Source organism: Henckelia pumila, chromosome 2 (assembly GCF_033568475.1).
Source record: "Henckelia pumila isolate YLH828 chromosome 2, ASM3356847v2, whole genome shotgun sequence".
NCBI classification, from domain to species: domain Eukaryota; kingdom Viridiplantae; phylum Streptophyta; class Magnoliopsida; order Lamiales; family Gesneriaceae; genus Henckelia; species Henckelia pumila.
This window is the reverse complement of record NC_133121.1, coordinates 156,214,768-156,235,426: the sequence shown is the minus strand read 5'-3', so window position 1 is coordinate 156,235,426 and position 20,659 is coordinate 156,214,768. Positions and strand designations below refer to the sequence as shown.

Below are 20,659 nucleotides of genomic sequence, written 5' to 3'. Positions count from 1 at the left end.
CTCATCCACACCTCTTTAACACCTCATCACCTTCCCACCTCCTCTGCTCCTCAACTCTTAGGCTCATCCCCAACTCCAACTCCAACTCCAACATGTCTCGCCTCCACCACCTACCGTCATGGGCCAATCTTACCACTTATACCTTGAACCGAGCCTTGTTTCTTGGCTATGGACTCCAATTGAGCCTAAACATATGATGGATCCATTCATGGGCTATCAGATGTATTGAAACTCTCCTGTACTCTCTCTTTTTCGTGAATCATAAAAGTTTCTCCTGGTTTCTAGAGTTGACGTAGGCATAAACCACTATAATCGATTGTTCGATCTTGAGTGCATTCATGTTTTTGTTTTCTATTGTTGCGTGAATGGTGTTGGCCTCGTTAATTGTTAACGCAGCGAGTTTCTTGAATCAAATCGAGTATTAGCATTTGTCACGAGAATAATTGGTAGGCATAATACATTTTGTCATACTACCGCAAACCATGACAACAATCATCTTCAATGTATTGAAGAAGGCATTGCTTAATCATTATGTAACCATTGAATATAAATTATGTATTTATTGAGTGTATATATCGTAAGATGATTTATGTAGTGGAAATAACTAAAATGATTTGAACCAAAAATACGTAAAAACTGATAAACTCGAAAAATGTTCTCAAACTATGCCGCCATTTCTCATTCTAATGAACCAAATACGGTCAGTTTGTACATACTATCCTAGTTGACATGATGATGTAATCTAAATTCATATAGAAATTTATGTTCTTAAAGAGCATTACACAAATACAAATTTTCTTTGCTGCAGGAGTGGATGTTCCAAGTTGGTGGATCCACCCACCCTTCCTACTATACATACATCTATTGATAAATAAATATCTATTGCCATTGAGAAATTGAAGTTATCTTCGTTTACATCAGTGAAACACCTGTTGAGATGCATAAAACTCACCCTCAATAAACATTGGTCTCAAATCTTCTTCTTGTTTCATGAACTCCAAAGGAAAAGAAACAAGATGTCCTTTTATGGATTTCAACATTGTGATTGGGTCCGCAGCTATGAGTTCCTGGTTCTGATGCAAGTCAACTTTCTTGGGAGCCACTCCTAAATCAATGGTCGTATTCACGAGTTTCTGTTTCCAATGACTCATACTTTGTCTAAGAGCAGTTCTGGAAATCAATCTCGATGATCAGTGTGTGACACAAAGTGGGAAATGACACAAAAACTGACTGTAAATCACCTGGAGTGGATGTTATCATTTGGGATGCAAGAAAATACATCTTGGTAAATCTTCGTATTTGACTGAAAATGAAAAATTAAACTGCTGGTTAAAAGAAAGTTTACAAATTAGAATGAAAGAAACAAGCAATTATACATTGACAACTGAAAAACTTGTGCCCATGATCTGTTTTTGCATCATTTCTCATGTTCAACATGCAAGTGGAAATGCTATATGCCTCGAGTATAATAAATTATTTTTATAGTGATGAAGTATGACTTGCCAAAGAGTTGCTCCCCTGTTCCATGAGTATACAAGTGTGCTCATAATATAATCTATCAAGGACATGAAATATATTTGGCCTTATTGCACCATAATCGCTAGAAGACAAACTTGTACTATTGAATCCTATGTTGACAAGAAGGAGCTCAGTCAAACTACTTGTATAAAGTTGTATTATTATCTTACTAACATAAGTAGGGTGGGCTAATGTGAAATATCTTCCCCATAATATAGCCACATTTTAGACCTTGGGGCAACAATATTGGTTCAGAGTAATTCTAATCCTTAGGCAAATCTTCTAGTGAAGTTTTTACACATTTCTCTAAAGAGACGCTCCAAATATTTTTTTTACTAAAAAGTATTTGCCATTGATTAATTGGTAATTCGAAAGCACTTGTTACCATTAGAAAAGACTTGAAAAAGTGAGTAACAGAAAACAAAATTTAGCACTCTGTGGCATATATAAACATTTGAACGAAGTACAAACATTCAAGAGAGAAATGGATGCATGGGAGAGCTTCTTTAACATAATGAGAAAATTAAATATGTTTTTGTATTCTAGAAAAATTAACCTCATTGTAAATAACTTCTACTTGCACGAATTTGAAAAGTTCAACTAAAACAGAAAAATTTTCAGGATGCCGATTTTTAGCGAAGAGCAGAGATTTCTTAGTAATCACATATCGTGGTTGCTTTCTTAGTTATACACATGCATACTTGTCTCGAAATCAATGCAGAGATATGGCTGACAATGAACAAGAGCACTTCGAGGACCCTAAAGAAAGGCGTAGACCCTCATGATCTACAAGATTTGATATATGTTGTTTCTGGGAAGTAAGTTAAATTTATTACTTAATTATTAATAATATTTTTTCAACTTAATTCATTAGTGTTACAAATCAACTTAAAAATATGGGAGAAATAAATGTTAGTGGTTGCAGCCAAGCAGTCACAAGATTTCTACTTTTATTACTTAGCAGATCAAATTGGACATATGTAAGGAGGGTCATTGTAGGAAGTATGTTACTCCGACGTAGCATCAGTGGTACTGGGATCAGTTTGTGGTACGCTATCATTTAGTTGCACAAAACTATAATGCATTGTAATGGACACTTTTCTCAGCTGAAATTGAACAATATATAAGTAGAGTCGGCGATTTGACTCCAGAGTGAAGAAGGCATGGAGTTCCATTATATCGACCCAGTATCGCAAGACAGTGCATGCATGGCGAGATTGAGATCAGAAACCAAAGTGCTTAGCCGCAGACGTGTGGGCAACGTGGAAGGATGTTTGGGCTAGTGGGGAATGGCTAAAACGATCAGGAATATACAAGGAAACTAGACACAGTGAGTCTACAGGTCCGGGGATGGAGATGGCAAAGCATACAGCAGGTTCACGATCGTTTTTCGATCACAATCACGCGATGGTATGAGTTTTCTGTATTTTTATTCAAGTAAATGAATAACGATAAAATTCTAATTAAATTTTTTGGCCTTATAGCGTGCAGAGCTGGGAAAGGAGCCCAACTCATACGAGCTGTTTTACAAGACACACGCAAACAAAGAGGGCGAATTTGCCGATGAGAGACCTAGATCTTTTAGCGTTAGTATTTATTAAATCATATATGTGTATTTTTTAAATTTAAAATTTATTTGAAATCATCGACATTAATCAATTTATTGATATATGTGTTACATAACGTAGGAGACTTTCGAACGTCAGCGTGAATTATTGTCATCTGCGTCTGGTGCTGGCAGCTCACAACCCATCCCCCTCAAAAGGCCCGACGATGAATAAGCTGTATTCTGAAGGTTGAAGGAGGTATGCAGAAAGGCGAGGAAAGTATATGATTAGGAACACAACATCTGGTTTTTATCCTGAGGCCACTGCATAACGTGAGCATCACAGTGGTAGTCGGAGCACAGCTGTCGCTTCAAAAGCGGACATGGAAACGGCACGAGAGGAGGTGCGGATGTATAGGGATGAAAATGAAATATCACCCTTTTTGTTCAATAAAGATGCCAAAGTGGATGATTGACTCATTCCATACTAGAAATAATCGCAAGATACAGCTCCGTGATAGAATAGGGTCGTTAGAAGAGACAGTTCGCACATTAATTGCCAGTTTGGGATCCGGAAAGGAAAAAGCTGATGCATCCGTTGCACCTCCACATAACTTGTCTTCGTCATCGTAGGGGCCGGCTTCAGTTGAAAAATTAAAGCACGTGCCAGGCAAGTATGGAGGCAAGTATGGCGACGACAACGATTTCCTGTTGTATGATCAGGATGTTGATGTTGATGATGACGAGGAGATGCTGGACCATAGCTCCTACCATTTGTGATTTTAGTTCTATTATTTCGGGATTGTATGACATCTTATTTGAACTCCAGTGTGTGTTGCACTATTGTGGTCGAACATCTGATTTGAACTCCAAGTTTTGTGGTATGTACCTTTGGATGGATTATATACCACTAAAACTCGGTATCGTGTTTTAGTTTGATCGCACACGAAAAACTCTGCACCCTAGGGTGCAGGTGATCAAAATTATATATATATATATATATATAACAACGGTTTAGTGCAAACCGTCCCTAAAATTAGCGACTGTTTACTTAAAACTGTCGCTAAATTTAGCGATGGTTTAATGTAAAACGTCGGTAAATTTAGTGACGATCTTCATGACTTTACGGTCGCAATTAGTGACGGTTATATAAAAACCATCGCTAATGTCAGCAACGGTCTTCGAAGAAAATTTTGTCGCTATTACCAATGGTCATGTATAAACTTGTCGCAAAAATTAACGACGCATTTGCAACGTCGTTGATTTCTGCGACAAAGGAAACCCCGGCTATTCAAAACATAGTCGCAAAACCGTTCCTTCTTTGAAATTAGCTACAGTTTTGCGACTAATAAAAGTGTCGCTAATCGTCGTTTTTTTTTTGTGGTGATAATAATGCAATAATAACTTTTTCATACCATAAAATCATGTAACAAAAAAAATATTTAATTCCAGACATCTTGGGTAAGTTGGTGGGATGATAAAACTAAACTATCAAGACTTACGCACCAACAACATTGTGAAATCACATGTTTATAAGTGAAACAAATGCACAATATAAACACGCACATGAGTGAAAAATCACACTTTAGAGAAGATTATGATAACTCCTTCTATGTATAGAATAAAAATTTTCAGCTGCCCAACAAATGATGTTCACTTCGTGTCCGACCACTAAAACTCGATGCCATGTTTTATTGGTGCAAAAAATCAAAAACAAAAACAACTAAAACTCGGCACCGGGTTTTAGTGGTCGGGCATGAAGTGGGCAGGAATTTGTTGGGAAGCTTAAAACTTCTCTGTACAGAATATACTTAAAATACTCTCAAAAGACAAAAACTTAATTCAAAACCAAAATCTTACCTTGGCAATTTCAAACCAAAGGTCCTTGAATGTTGTGTCAGTTATGGGATCTTTTATTTGATCAACCTAAAATGATCAATATTTGGCATCATGATGTATTAGTAAATATGAGATAATTATTTCTTAGAAAAAAGAAAGACACTATTGGGAAAATCCCAAACAATGCCTAAAATCTTCATTCATAATTTAGAATTTTACATCTCTAAGTGATATACAGATGTTTCACAAGCATTATCATTCATATTATTGATTATACCCACCTCTTCCATATTTAGACCGAGGTGCTCTGCCCATAAGGAAAGCCTGAGACCAAAAGAAAATTTTCCCGCTTTCCATGGCTTCCCATTCATGTATGAATCAACAAACTCTTTATCCTCGATGACAACAGCAATCTGCAGAGAAATAGATCAAATAATAAGTATAGAAATAGATCAAATATAATATTGTTCGTTTTGCTGATAAAGAAAGATTAAATAACCAAAATATACTAGAACTTGATCATCAAATAACTAAGGTGAGACAGAAAAGAAGGAACGAGAAATTTCTATCTACATCTACGTATATACATGTCTTACAATGTGCAAACTTTTCCAATTGAAAGGACATTATTCCCTTTCAAACGCTTTTTTCTTTCATTTGTCTAATGGCACTTCATACCTGAATAGATACGAATATTAAACACAAACTTGACTATTATTCAGTAATTATTTTTAACTTTAGAAATACATAAGCTGAGTTTTTAATTACATTCGATTTTTGAGTTGCTCAAACTAAGATAAAATGGTTTTATTCTCTTGAATTAAGCATGAACTATTTTAATATGATAATGCAAGGAATTTGAATTCTAATGTATATTTATAATTACATTATCTTATAATAACGATGTCTTAAAAGTAATCTAGCTATTGTGGTCACATCTCCATTTAAGTAGGTCCAAGTTCTTAATGGATGAAATTTATCTTTTTGAATGCAATTCGAAATGTAAGAAAAGGAAAATTCAAATTTTATTATCAACATATCAGATGCCAGAATGATATTCCCCTTTACTACATCATCAAGGTAAAATTTTCAAGTGAAAAAACACATTTGCGCCATACTTGTGGAGGAAGGATAGAATCATAACAGATGGGAAAAGTATGAATAATTTTCTGAGGCATAAACCGATAGATATATCTGAAATGTTAGCAGTGAAATTCTCTCTCCAACAACCATTGTTTCATTACTTAATGTGAAATAGTATTTCATTTTCATCTACCTCACTCTTTCTGGAGGATCAATCAGCGAGTGTTTGGCTAAACTTAGGTTTAGAAGCTTATAAGCTGTCAGACTTCTTAAATAAGCTGGTTTAGGAGCTTATAAGCTTTCAGAACTTATTTTAGAAATAAGTTGTTAAAGTGTTAGGATAAACTTATTTTAAACAACTTAACGATGTTGACAAGCTTCACATTATAAGATCTTTTTATTGTCAAAATTTTCAAAAAAGGTATAATAATATGAAGGTTATTTAAAATAGTTTTAGAATTTTATCATAAATCTTAATTTAATATTAGAAAAAATTAAAATCTTACATATTTTAATTTAGAAAAACTGATATTCTGTGGAAATTTTAATATTTAATGGGTGAAGGACATGGTGGGAATTTGTCAAAATATACAAGTCTATTTTGGTGAAGTAAAATGTTAAAATAAAATCTTTCTAAAAAAGTAGGGTCACCCAGTTTTTTTAAAAAACAGCTTATAAGCTGTCAAAAAGCTTAAGTTGTTTAACCAAATTGTTGCCAAACAAATTTGAAGAGCTAAACTATTTTCAAAAGCTTATAAGCTCGGCCAAACACACTCTAAGTTTGAAAAATAAGATTTATTAAATTTGTGTTTCAAATAACTATTTAGAGTGCATTCGTAATAAACCTATAACATGGAAGAAAAAAAAAAGGTGTGACTTGATTTATAAATATCATTAGGAATATTAAAAATTCACCTCTGAGTCTCGTGACCCCAACAAGCTCCGATCATTTATGTTTGATGATCCAATCAAAGCGCAACGATCATCAACTATCATCACTTTACTATGAACATACACCTGTGTAAGGCAATAGTGAAGTTTGAGAATAAGTAAACCAAAAGCAGGAATATGTTAAATTGCTCATCTAAAAAATTACAGGCACTGAGATGAGAAAAGGTTGCCTATGCTCGTTCAAATGCTGATCAGTAATTGTATTTTACACAAGATGAGAAAAATATGTGACAAACATCGAAATCATTCTCCTCTTCAAAAGCATCTTCCAATGATAGGGATTATAAAAAGATTGTGACTTTAGAGATTATACAGCGTAGAAGATTGATGAGGTTAACAATCATAATCTGAACCTTTTCTTTTGAACAAGTTATTAAAGAAACACAGTAACATAATGCTCAGCCCATCAAATGAGAAACATCTTAAATGGTTACTCACCAAAAGCTTGGGAATAGGTTAACAATAACTTACCAAATTTAGCGAAATTTCAGGGCAAACAAAAATATTTCAAGACAATGAAGATACAACATACATTAAAGTTTCAAATAGATTTTCAGAATCTACACCTGGCTCGTAACCACAGGACCACCATCAAAAAGTCTGCCATGAGTTCTTAAGCCAAAGAAACTTATGAAATCTTGTGTGATGGCACCCAACTTTGAGCAAAGTTTCTGTAATATTGAATTATGTCCTCTACAAATAGTGCGATACTGCCAATGCATTATGGCTCTAACAGTAGCCGCACCACTATCATCCACACCCCCCTGTTCACTGAAAAGTATGAATAAAAGATGGAAATGAAAACATTCAAACTGGAACTCATATTAGAACACGAGACTAACCTGAAACCCGGGCAAGAGTGGGATGACAATTACGACTCTGAAGCACTTCTTCTCTTTGTGTGCCCGCATTATTCGGCTATACAGAGATTCAAGCACACGGTTTTGTATAACTTCATCTTCTGACAGGCCCGATATGAAAAATTGATTCTGGAAGTTATTGGTAATAAGAAGTAAGATAAAATCATCTTTTTAAGTTCAGTTCTGACAGAAAAATGACGAAGGATGTAGAGACCAATGTTTTTTCTAAAATACACAAGTTGAATACTAGCATATCCGTGTACTCGATCATGTAGGACAAAATAATAAACAAACTACAGCACAACAGAAACCTAATTGCAGAAAAAATTGTAGCTGATACCATTTAATTTTCTCATATGGAAGATACTTAGGGAGTGTTTGCAAGAGTTTCTACTTTATTTTGAAGTGATTCTTTTAGAGATCATAAAGAAGTTTCTGAGAAGGAAAAGTAGTGAGTGTTCGGAATAAAAGTTCAAAGCTAATACAAGCTACAGTTTAATGTTTGGAAAAACTTACTTCCAAGCTTAATTTTTAGTAAAATGACAGCAATATCCTTACTCTATATAACACTTGTCTCTTTTAGTTATCTAAATTTTGGTACTCACCGTATCAACTATGTATTTATAACAAATTCAAGTGCATATGGGTTTCTCAACTTTAAAGGCACAACCATTTTTCCTATAAAATCCACGTGTTCTCTGGCTCAGACTGAGGTTGGATATCTTGAACATATAGTACGCAATCTGGGCTTAAGGTTGATGACAAAAAAGTTGCAGCAATTTCTAAATGGCCTACACCAACTTCTGCACGGATTCCTAGGACTTGTAGGGTATTACCGCAAGTTTGTGAAGGACTATGGAATAATAGCCCCATCATGAAATTTTCCACCATGATGGCACATTCAACATGAAATGAGTTGATTGACAAACACAAGGTTTTTGGGAGTAGAAACTCAGAGACAATAACAATTCAGATAGGTTCAAAACCAACAATTAACAGCTAAAACATTTAGATGCTCTTATCAAATTGTGATAGATAGGGCTGACGGCCACATCAGCATATTATGTTCTTATTTCTCAATTAATAAGGATTTCAAAGTCAGAAATAACCCTAGAAAAAGTACGTCCAAAAAGGCCTTATACATACGTCAGTGCTGGTGAATGACAGTTTAATTTGCTAATTATAAAGAAATTGAATCTTAGAAGGCGGCATTTTGGCAGGAAGTGAAATATCTTTCACAGCATGTGACATACTTTGTTGAGGAGAAGCTGAAGGTATATTCAAGTTGTAATTGAAAGATAAATCAAGCACATGTGCAAATACAATAAAGATACAAGTCAAGCATAGAAGGAGAACTATGGTGAAGAAAAAGGTAATAGGTCCTACCCACGTATATCCTTGAGATCTTAAGTTTCTGAATAATTTGACATCAGAGAGTTTATGTGAACGATTTTTAAATTCACATTGGTTAAATGGGGCAAGAACGAATATGCAAAAGATGGCATCATAGTTCAACTCATTATATGCACATAAATGTCACCTCGATATAAATGAAGAATTCTGCTTCCTCAATAAGAGCACAATAAGTTCTATGAATGCTGTCTTCAGTTTGACTTGTTCCAGCAGACCACTGGCTGACGCTTCTGACAACCTATTCAATAATATGGAACGAAAATTAACTCAATGAAAATATTTGAAATTTTGCACATAAATATTTTAAGGCCAAAATTATCTCACGAGCTACTCCCCTGCTTGACCAGTTAAGCTTAGCTGCTCATTAGCTGAGTCATAGACCAATTTTTTAAATAGTGGGTTTAGCTAGACATGGTAACAATGCATACACTAATGTCCTGTACCGGGGTATGCTTCGAATATTTTGCATCTTTGCCAATTATCCTGTTTTAAAGAGTGAGTGGGTTTCCGAATCTAAAAGGCTGAAATAGATGTGTTGGAATCATAATGGATATTAATCAAGAATGTTATAAACATTTCATATGGTTTTATTGTGATTCTTTATGTAGTGATTTTCTTTGTCATATTCATTCCCAAGGTACTTTCAAGACAATCTTATTAGTTTATGTTATACTATATGTAATATTGCAAACCAAAGAAAAGAGGAACACAAAAGAAAAACGATCACAACTGTGAGCCTACATAGAGATCATAAAAGCACCCTTCCACATAAGTTCAAGAGAAGGAGAATTCAAACGCTCTTAAAAGACTTTTAATATCTTGAGCTAACCTGGCAGCGACATGAACTACGAGGGCCAACTTGTGCTACTTCATTGGCTGATATAACCTGGAATTTGGTCTCTTTTGGCTCTGACCAATCATTATTAACTTGCAAAGTAGATTCTAAGGCTGTCTCTGTTAACTTTCCACTATCAAAATTTGAACTACCATAAATATCAAAGAAATTATTTCTCATATCTTAGAAAGAAGTTATACATTTGGATTCTCTTAAAAAATGAACTACCTTTGCAATGAATATTTGGCTCAGTTTGATAACATCCATTTGTACTGAAGCCATTCTCTATAACGGAAGCATCTGGCACACTTGCTTCATGAGGCAACAGAAGTGGGATATTTTCTGGTGGTGATTTTGGTGAAAAAGAACCCTTCTCACTGAGTTTCTCAAAATTTACTTCAGAGGTCCTCCTTTTAACGTCTACCTCACTGGTTCTTCCCATGTAATGTGGTAAAACCATGTGATGCTGAGGCATAAGCAGTGGTATTTTACGTTCATTCGGTGCTTTGCTTCTCTGGACCGAAGGTAGAAATATGTCGGACACTAAGTTTTTAAAAAATAAAAATAAAAAATCTGCAAAGAAAAACTAAACACATACCTTTGCATGGTTCCAACGCTGAACAAAGTGTCTAGCAATATCCCTGCAAGGTGGTCCCCATAGCGCGCAATGAACATCATGCCATGGCATACGAGGATATTTTTGTCGATCCATTTCATCTTTCATAGCATCTTCCCAAGAATTTGGTTCTGATTCTCTGTACATTCCTTGAACAAAGAAATATATCAAACCGGCAAACCTTATGGAACCTGTTCAGGATTTAATCAAGGTGCTATCTGATGATACACTATCAGCATAACTTTCAGTCATTTACCATTTTTCCAGTGCTTGTAAGAGATGTTGCCATGATAGTCAATCGATGATGTGACTCTACAAATTTACTATTGTAGACAATAAACTTTTCAAGGCAAAAACAAACATGTGCTTGTAATTTGTAATAAAATTATTCTTTATGTATAGAAGTCCAAAGGCAATTGTGCACAAAGAATCTTTTGGCATCAATCGTAGAATTTTGTTCTACCTTGGGTTGTAGTAGTCCTTTCCGGGCCATAAAGAGGAAGGGTGATCACCTACTTTATGTTCACTTGTGTCATAACGGCCAAAGCATAAATCCAACCCGCCAATGAAGCTTATCTTTTGGTCGACGATTACAAGTTTTTCATGGTGAGACCTGCATTTTCCCGTAAAGTAATTAAGTTTATGAAATAATGGAATGTGGAAAATTCTTGTATCGATGTCCACTATTATATTTCTGAAGCAACAATTTACCATAAGTAGATTCCAGTTGACAGATGGTCAGGGTACCGCAGAACTTTAACATTTTCATGAATATTTATAAGTTTTTTCTTACTGTATAAGCTGTTGATTTTTAAAGCAAGAGAAACTTCCTTGTAAAGAAGAATATGTATCTGCACAAGAATGCAAATAGATATGAGCTAGGATAAGAAAAATTCAGAATCTAATTATTATATAACTTTGGCTGGAAGATTAAAAACAGGAAAACATATCTACAAAATTATCTGAACATTCACAATGATGAATGTAAATAAGAGATAAGAAATTCGATTACTCTCCTGAAAACGAGGAGCTCAATGAGAAAATTATTGAATAAGGAATCCATAACATAATATCCATATCCTTTATCTTATGAAACTAATCAAACTAATCAATCAATCCCAAAAATCAGGTCACAGATTTCAATACTCCACCTCAAAATAGATAATAGATGTTAAGAAAACCATGACTTATAGTACTATACACACTATTACATTAAAAGGAGAGTATAAGTAATAGATGATATCTACAAGTTGTTGAGACAGACAATCGATAAGATGAGTCATGAGCCACAAAAAATACCGAATACGGATACGATTAAAAATGCACCTGAACCCCTTGCTTAGCTTTAGCCTCTAGTAAAACATCAAGGCGAGAGGAGCTGTTGTTGTGAAATGGACGTCTTAAGTACAATTCGGGGCAAAGCCACCACCCAGTTATGTATATCTGAATGAATTCCAGAAATTTTACTGTTTCAGAACCAATAATGGGCAATTGTAGTGACAAATTCAGCAAGTAAATGACACCGTTTGTATGTTTGAAAACTTAACCTCTGAACTTGCATTCTCTATTGAGGATGCAATGGCTTCAAATGCTGCTTTGCCATCTATAAACCATTGAGCTTGGCTTCCATCCTCAACCAATCCTCTAATTGGGGCAAATGAATTGAAACGATGAAGAGAACACCAACTTTCAGATCGCTTTGAGCCAACCTCGTTGATGGCAGATACCCATTCTCGCACTTTAGCATGGCTTGTTGCCCTTAACTTTACGTTCCTATTCCCGCCAGAAACCTTTTTTACCATTGAACTATGATTACAACTTAGTGATTGGAGGTAAATTTTTTTGATATCTTCTCAAATCCACTATAATTTTAAGATACATTTTGTATTTATCAAGGCAAACTGGGACAAGAAGTTTGATATTTTCAGTTTCAAAGTCAAAATACATCGAAAGAATAATGAACCCCCACATTTTGTGACAATTATAATTATTATTTCACTTACTCAAATGCTACTGCATTTTTCATCTTTCCAATAGTGAAATTTCTGCCTATATCTTTTATTTTCTCTATAATTATTCAACATTCCACGACTCTCATAATATTCCAGCATATATTTAACCAAATGCTTCCAGTTTCCTTTGGGCTATGTTTAACTTAATAAATTAAAATGCCAAAGTCAAAACTACTTTTGACATTAGGAAGCTAATGATGAGATTAAAAGAAGCATGTTACAGCAGTAAACACAAAATTTCTAATGAAGTTTTGACACAGATTGCTTTATATCTTTCACATGCTATTATATCCATGAGGAACTTAGAAGAATGTGAGAAAATGCAAACCTGAAATGCATGACGCAAAGGATTTCGTCGTTTTAACACTCTTGCAAAGTACACATCATCATGGCCTTTAGCATTTGAAGCTGGTAGGGTATCAAAGATAATTATGTCTAGGAGTTTAGCTTCAGAATGATTTTCAAGGAAAGCCAAGAATCCCTGCTTAAGCACCAGCCAAACCTGGAAGCAAGTCAAAGACCGTTTCATAGTCAAAAAAGTGAATTGAGAACAAACATTAATGCCAAAATAATATCCTCTGAAAAGAAAAAAAACCATCATAACCATCATTGAGACAACTGTGGATAGATGTCCAAAGTCTTGTTTGATACCACTACTTAGGTTATTTATCAGTAAGAAATGTGAAATATGTAGCTGAAGGATTCTGCTAGCTTCAACACATATTGAATTAGGATAATATAGATTTTCGACTATTAATTGTGTTTTTTTTTTTTTGAGATACTTTTACAGGTGCAACCCAATATCTTATATTCTCCCACAATCTAGATATCACTATCTTCATTACTTTTTTCAAACACTCTTTGTTCTTTCAGATGTTGTTCATATCACTGGCTAATTGTTTGGACTTTTCTCACTCCTAAACATTTAATTGGTTTCTCAAAACGTGTTACTTTTGTTGGCCACCCCAACGAAAGCCAGATTCTTTAAGCGTGTAAACCATATAAATGCATGAAGCATGCAAGGGAGATGTTATGTCCCCTGAAGAGCCCACGCAGTGGGTGTACAAGAGGTTCACGCATGGGCGGTTGAAGCCGCTGCAGTTGGACTAATCTACCCCTGTATGCAGATCGGAGTGTTCCAGTTTTGGATTCTTTATTTTTGTTTCGTTTTCTATTTTCATAAATTCTGCAGATTAGGATCATCAATGATTTTTTTTTCTGAATTTAAAGTTAGGGACAGGATGGTATTTGGATTAGGTTGGAGTCTTGATTCTGGTGTATTTATTTGATCATATCGAATGAAATAATACATCTGAATTTTATCAAACAAAAATAATTCTCAAGATAGAAGGTTCTATTGTTAACTAGCCTTAATTTTTATTCGTCACAGTTGGGCGTCAAGGTAGACGATCGAACAAGAAGGAATTACATCCCGACTTGAACAATTTTATTCCTCAACCTTGTAACGAGATCCCAAACCAAACAACGTAACAAATTGGTACCAAAAACAAGCCGTATGGGCGAATCATCTGCGTCTCAGAAACAACTCGAGGCCTTCATAAAGATGTATATGGACGACCAAAAGGTACAGGAACAGGACCGGCAGGAGCTTCGCACCCAGATGGAGGCACTATCCATGGAGATGACCACTATACGCACTGAAAATATCAGTAACCGAGAGCATAGCAATGGTAACTTCAATTCCGACACAACAGGCACAAAGAAGAGGACACAGGTGTCTACAATTTGAATTTTAAGAGGTTTTCAAAACTTGATTTTCCCAGATTTGATGGCCTCACCGTCCCCTTGGGTTGGCTCAGCCGCTGTTAATACTTTTTCGCCACAACAACACAGCAGATCACGTGAAGGTGGGAATGGCCTCTTACCACCTTAAAGGGGATGCACAACTTTGGTTTTTGAAGGTGGAGCGTGATGAAATGGCTTTGAGTTGGGAGGATTTCAAGGAGCACTGTAACCAATGCTTTGGTCCAGCCTTGCGATGTACCAAATCGGGTGAATTAGTGAGGTTACGTCAAACTGGGATGGTCGACAAATATCAGAGACAATTCGAGCCATTGTCAGTTTGGGCGAGTACCCTATCCAAGGATCAGGAAGTAGAACTCTTTATTTCAGGTCTAAAGCAAAACATCTCGGTATAAGTAATAGTGCATCTCCCCATGAGTCTACCGAGAGTGATGCGACTTTCACGTCTATATGAATAATGATTTGGCAAACGTCGATCACTGTCTTGTCGAACTAATGCCAAGAAACCACCTGGTACTCTTTCAACTCAACCCTTTGTCAAACGATTAAGTCGGGCCAAAATGGATGAGCGAAGAGCTAAAGGACTGTGCTACAATTGTGGTGAGTTGAATTCACCAGGGCACCGTTGTAAGATACTGCTTTGGATATAGGCTTTTGATGACCCATGATATATCAATCAACTTCCCTTCATTGTCCCACTTGATTCCAGATGTACACAATGTTTCTTGGATGCTTCTTTGGCAGAAAAACTGACAATCATTATTTAGCCGCAAGCTTCTTTATGGGTGATTGTTGCCATTGGACGTCGCCTACAATGCTTGGGGGTTTGTCGTGGGATATCTCTCAACTTGGGTGAACAACCCCTCTACGTCAACTTTTTGGTTATTCCGTTACAGAGGTTTGGAGGTGTGTTGGGCGTGATTAGCTCTGGAATCTTGGACCAATTCAGCGGGATTTTTCCAAGATGTGCATGTCATTTACCCACAAGGAGCAGACAACGATTTTGCAAGGAATAACAAAGGACCGTGGACATCACGTGTGACAGCTTGTTGCCACTCGTGTCGTGGACACCACGAGTGAGGATGCGACGGACAGCTACAGGGTCCTTGGGAGCACAAGAGTGGGGTTCTGCTTAACAAAATACAAAGCTGAGAGACTTGGTAAGATACCAAAGACTTGTTGGAAGAATAATTTACTTGTCTCATACTCGCCTAAACATTACTTTCGTAGTGAGCGTTGTCAGTCAATTCATGCATTCTCCATACGAAGAACATCTTAATGCAGTGCATAGAATCCAAGGTATTTAAAAGGAACACCTGGTAAGGAATTTTTCCTCGGAAAGAATGAGGAAAGAGACATTGAAGTATATACAGATGCAGATTGGGCAGGCCCTGTTACATCGAAGGTCAACTTCAGGGTATCGTACATTTGTGTGGGGCAACGTGGAAACCTGGAGAAGTAAGACCAATGGTGTTGTAGCCAGAAGCAGTACAGAGGCTGAGTTTAGATCAATGGCTCAAGGATTATGTGTGGCTAAAGAGAGTTTTGGATGAACTAAAGAGACCAATAAGCCTTCTTATGAAGCTATACTATGATATAAAAGCAGCGACCAATATTGTTCATAATCCAATTCACATAATAGAATGAAATACAGTGAAATTGATATACGTAATAAAAGGGAAGCTGGAAGATGGAACAATTTGCACTCCATTTGTTCCAACCATGCTACAAGTTGCAGATGTTTTGACCAAGGGTCTTTCAAGATAACTCTTTGAAACACAAGTTAGCAAGTTGTGCATGATGAACATCTTTGCCAAACTTGAGGGGAAGTGTCAATAAATTAGGTATGATTTGATTAGATTACATATGTCATGATTTTATTTGATTGAAATAAATTTAGGAAGGAAATTATTAGGATTAGATTATACCTCAGTTTGTGAGATTCGGACTTGTACGCTTTCTTCTACTTAACGATATAATGAGATTTGAATTATATATGAAAAGAAAGAAATTTCTATCTTTCTCCTTCGTTTTCTTTCGAAGCATTATTTACACTCTATAACAAATCGGATCTGATTTGTATAAAAATATGAGTCTGGCATAAAATATGGTGATGGAACTATAGATATGTTAACAAGAAAATAAACTTAAACATTTTGTCCCTAGTCATAGAAATAAATTTTAAAATTTAAGACATGAAATCTACCATATGTGCTGGTAATGACCGGATAGATTAGTAATATGCCACTTATTAGCATGAAAAATATTCTCAGTCGGGAACACTTACTTTTCTCCAATCGTTGCCACAACAACACGAGCAATGACACAGACAACATATTGAACATGCCTCATCCTCTGAAGGGAGTGTCAAATGATTTACCATCACATAACCTTCTTTAAGTTTTGGGCCGTATTCTTGTAGAAATGATAACCTAGATACCTCCAAGAACTTGCATACCTAGAATGACGGAAGAAAAGATCTTAAGGTTCTTAAGGTTCGAATATGCTACATCTGGAACACGTGTAACATGAAAATGGGGTTCAATAAGATCAATGGTATAAGAATGAGGGTGATCTATGGCTATGAACAGCTATGGGCACATGTTGACCGATTGAAACCACATTTAAGTAAAAAAATTATGGAATAGAAAGAAAGGGAATTGTAGGGCATTGATATGAATCAGCTTATTTTATGAACAGCTATGGGATGTTAACTACATCATAAGAATATACTCAGTAGATTGACATGATTCAGCTTATTATTCTAAAAAAATTATTATGTTCACAGAAACTACTATATGTGTGTCAGAATTCATGAAAACGATAAAATTCGATTCTAACATTGTTTCTGAGAAATTAAGGATGAATAATATAAACGTAAACGTAGACTTTGTTGTTCTATAAAATGTTTGTCGATATCCTTACCATCAAAAAGAAGAAAAAAACCATAAAAAAATCAAGAAAAGATTTATCTACATTTTATGCTAATTACTGATATTGTTGTCACCAGTTAAGATAATACTGATAATCAGCCAAACCAGTGTTATTCAAGAAAGAATTAAAGACGTCAAGCATGGATGTTTCAATACGAATTCTTAAATTACGAAGAAAATTTTAAACATGACAGACCCCAATTTTTCATGTTCTTATGCAAATAGAAAATTTGAACAAGTTAATTTGATGGAAAGGTCATCCTAAATCCGGCATAATAGCATGTTCAGCCACTATCCAAATGGAACTTTTTTGCAAATTAACGGTGGGAGTGTGTGTGCACGTGAGTGTGTGTGTTGGGGGGGGGGGGGGGGGGGGTGTCCAGGAGGCCCTCCCAAAGAGGACAGGAAATAGATGAGAATCATGGAATGGGCAAGAATTAATCATTCGTGTAAATCACATCTGGAAAGATAAGCCCAACTGCCGCAACTATTTACTTCATTGCTATCTAAAAAGTTTTGGCACAACTTGATGGCTAGCTGATCAGACATCTGAATTATATTGTGAAGTAACTAAAATCATACAGTAAATGATTGAATCGATCAACGAGGATTTGATTAAAATTCAAAGAATTTAAATAAAAGAAAATTACTATTCACTGTAAATCCGACTAATTCAGTTGAGCACCTCTGGTGAGTTAATAATGTCCAAGTTTCCCAGAAAGTGATTCAGATAACCTTGCATAGCATTTTTTGCTTTATCTGATATAGTCTGCTGCCTGCCTATTGTTGGACGAATAATGGACAAAGCAGCCCTAGAGGGAACATATCTGAAAAAGTAAATATAATGTAAGAACCTATAATCGGGTAATCGCTGCTTCTTGAAAAAAAATACAGTGGGATGTATTCTCATCACCTGCTTTTAACACTATCTTCACTGGATATTGGTAGTGCTCCATCATCTGGCTCATCCTCATCGTCCACAACAGTTGCATGATCACCTAATCCTACATTATGAAGCCATTCCCTAACCTGTCACGAAAAAAACAAAGATCGTCAGCAAAACATAAGAAAATAAACTATGGATACATCATCGAGGACCGAGCCTACAAAATTAAATATGCACTATGACACATGATAAAAAAATGGAAATATTAAAGGTAGGATTTTTCGGCAATGAAAAACGGAAGCACAAATAAGAAAGAGGACCTGCTCTTGCTTCTCATGAAGTTCTTCAATTATTGCACGTTTCTTCAATGCCAGGTGCAAATAAATAACTTGGGAAGCCTTCTTCAACAAATACCACTTGAACTGTCAAAATAAAGTTCAAATTACAGATTAAAATTAAAATCTGGTGCCTGACGCAAAGCATTCTTGTGCTCTCCAAATTCCAAGATGTGACTAGAAACTAAAACAAATGGGACAATTACTAGTGAATAGAAACAAATGTAAAAAGAATGAAATGAGAAACACTAGTAAAAGATTAACAATCCGATTACAATTGCACTTCACATAATCAATAATTCAACCAATTGCATTATATTAAGTTACTAATAGTTACCCCAAAGTCTGAGCTGATATGAGATATCGCAGAAATAGGACCTCAATTTCATCATACACCGTAAATTATATTTTAGAATAATGTATTCGATCAAGGATACAGTTTCTTATCTTTCTCTAAAAGAATCTGATTTTCAGTTCTTACAAGTGGTCAGCCAACTATGTAGTTCCCACCCATAAAATGTTGAATAAACTTTTAGTGTTACTCAAAAATTTTGAAAAAATAAAATAAAATAAAATCAGAGTCGTCAAATTTACGATACCTCCTCATTTACACCAACCATTGTAATTTTTCAAATGATAACACTGCTACTAGACAAGTTAATAAAATACGCAATCACAATAGCATTGACGTAATATTGACGCAGAAATTCAGCGGCGGTATGAAGCAAAGATATTCACACTGCATGGTAACGAACATGCAACAAATAAGAAAAGAAATTCAAGGCCCAAAGGAAAGCACGTGCAGAGTAAATGTGAAGGTTAAAATATTATTATTTAGCTGTTAGCTTACCTGTTTGTACTGGAGTTGAATAGTGTATGACAAAAGCAACGGCGTGATGTCACTCGCATCTGGCCGCGATACCGAAATGATAGTAGCCGTCGGTAACTCCTCGAAAATCCTCACCGTATCTTCTTCCGCCAACCGAAGAGAGTGAGACGACGAAACCGCCGAGTGAATGCCGGAGATGAGCCTCTCCGTCGACATTACAGGCCACAATCACCCAGCTTCGGAGTCAAAATTTGGGCTAATCGATAAATAAGAGATTCGATTTTGCGGTTCAGCAAAACCCAAATCGGAAGAGAGCGGGATGGGTGAGCAGGATTTCAGTGAAACTCGAATCCAATCGCGCCACGTGTAGTCTAAATGGCTGTGCTTCGTTCGGTGAAAGTCCGGTGAGTGATTTTAGATTTGTAAGTGGGAGACGAGACGAAACGAGGGGTGTCATTGCAAGTAAGTGGGAGACGAGGGGGCTTTTATATGGACACCCAAGGGGTCCCGCGGAAGTGTCAAATGACGAAACTACCCTGGGTTTCTATTATAATTTTGCAAGAATTTTTCTTCATATATTATTAATTAGGGCTTCACATGCCAAACCAAAAATACTGAACTTTCGGGATATTATATCGTAATTTTTTCGATATACAGACATTTTTTCGGTATCTATACGATATCAATATAAATTTTTTCTATATCAAAATTTCTGAATTTCAGTATCGGTACCGATATGAATTTTTTTCATATCGATATTGTTGATACGATATACCGAAAATTCACCCCAATTATTAATCAGATCTGATTGTGGCAAAGGGGAAGGAACTCTTTTCTATTGTCAGAAAACGGCGCTCTTCATTTAAAGCGGATAAAGAGAATCATTTTCTCTTTTCTAGTTTTTTTTTAAAAAAAATTATATTTTTAGACTTTCATTTTATTTTTTATTTTTTCTTTTTCTTTTTCTTTTTAATCTTTTTTTTTCAAATAGCATTTCTAATATGTTTTTAAAATTAAATTGTTCGTTTTTTATATAAATATAGATGAAATCTTACATTTTTTTCGATTATCTTATAGTTTCTTAGTACACATGAAAATTTTATTTGAACTTTCACAAATTATTGAAACTAAACATTACAAGACGTTTGAATGTGGCAATTATAAATTACTTCTTTTTAAATAGACCCACTAAATATTAGGAGAGATATTTAAATTGAGTGTGAGACTCATAAAAAAATT

At 35.5% G+C, this 20,659-nt stretch overlaps 1 protein-coding gene across 1 annotated transcript; it reads right to left on the bottom strand.

The window, feature by feature from the left end:
- Window positions 1-675: 675 nt before the first annotated feature.
- On the bottom strand, window positions 676-19,859 carry LOC140880655 (phospholipase D zeta 1-like). Its single transcript, XM_073285284.1, is given in 21 exon segments — window positions 676-1,170; window positions 1,242-1,303; window positions 4,925-4,990; window positions 5,185-5,316; window positions 6,902-7,003; window positions 7,504-7,701; window positions 7,780-7,926; window positions 9,338-9,448; window positions 10,040-10,244; window positions 10,246-10,559; window positions 10,644-10,800; window positions 11,125-11,274; window positions 11,373-11,512; window positions 11,988-12,104; window positions 12,209-12,451; window positions 13,002-13,175; window positions 16,725-16,895; window positions 18,056-18,197; window positions 18,284-18,399; window positions 18,577-18,678; window positions 19,442-19,859. Coding segments are annotated over 21 exon segments (3,297 nt in total). The 5' UTR covers window positions 19,637-19,859; the 3' UTR covers window positions 676-917.
- Between the last annotated feature and the right edge of the window lie 800 nt (window positions 19,860-20,659).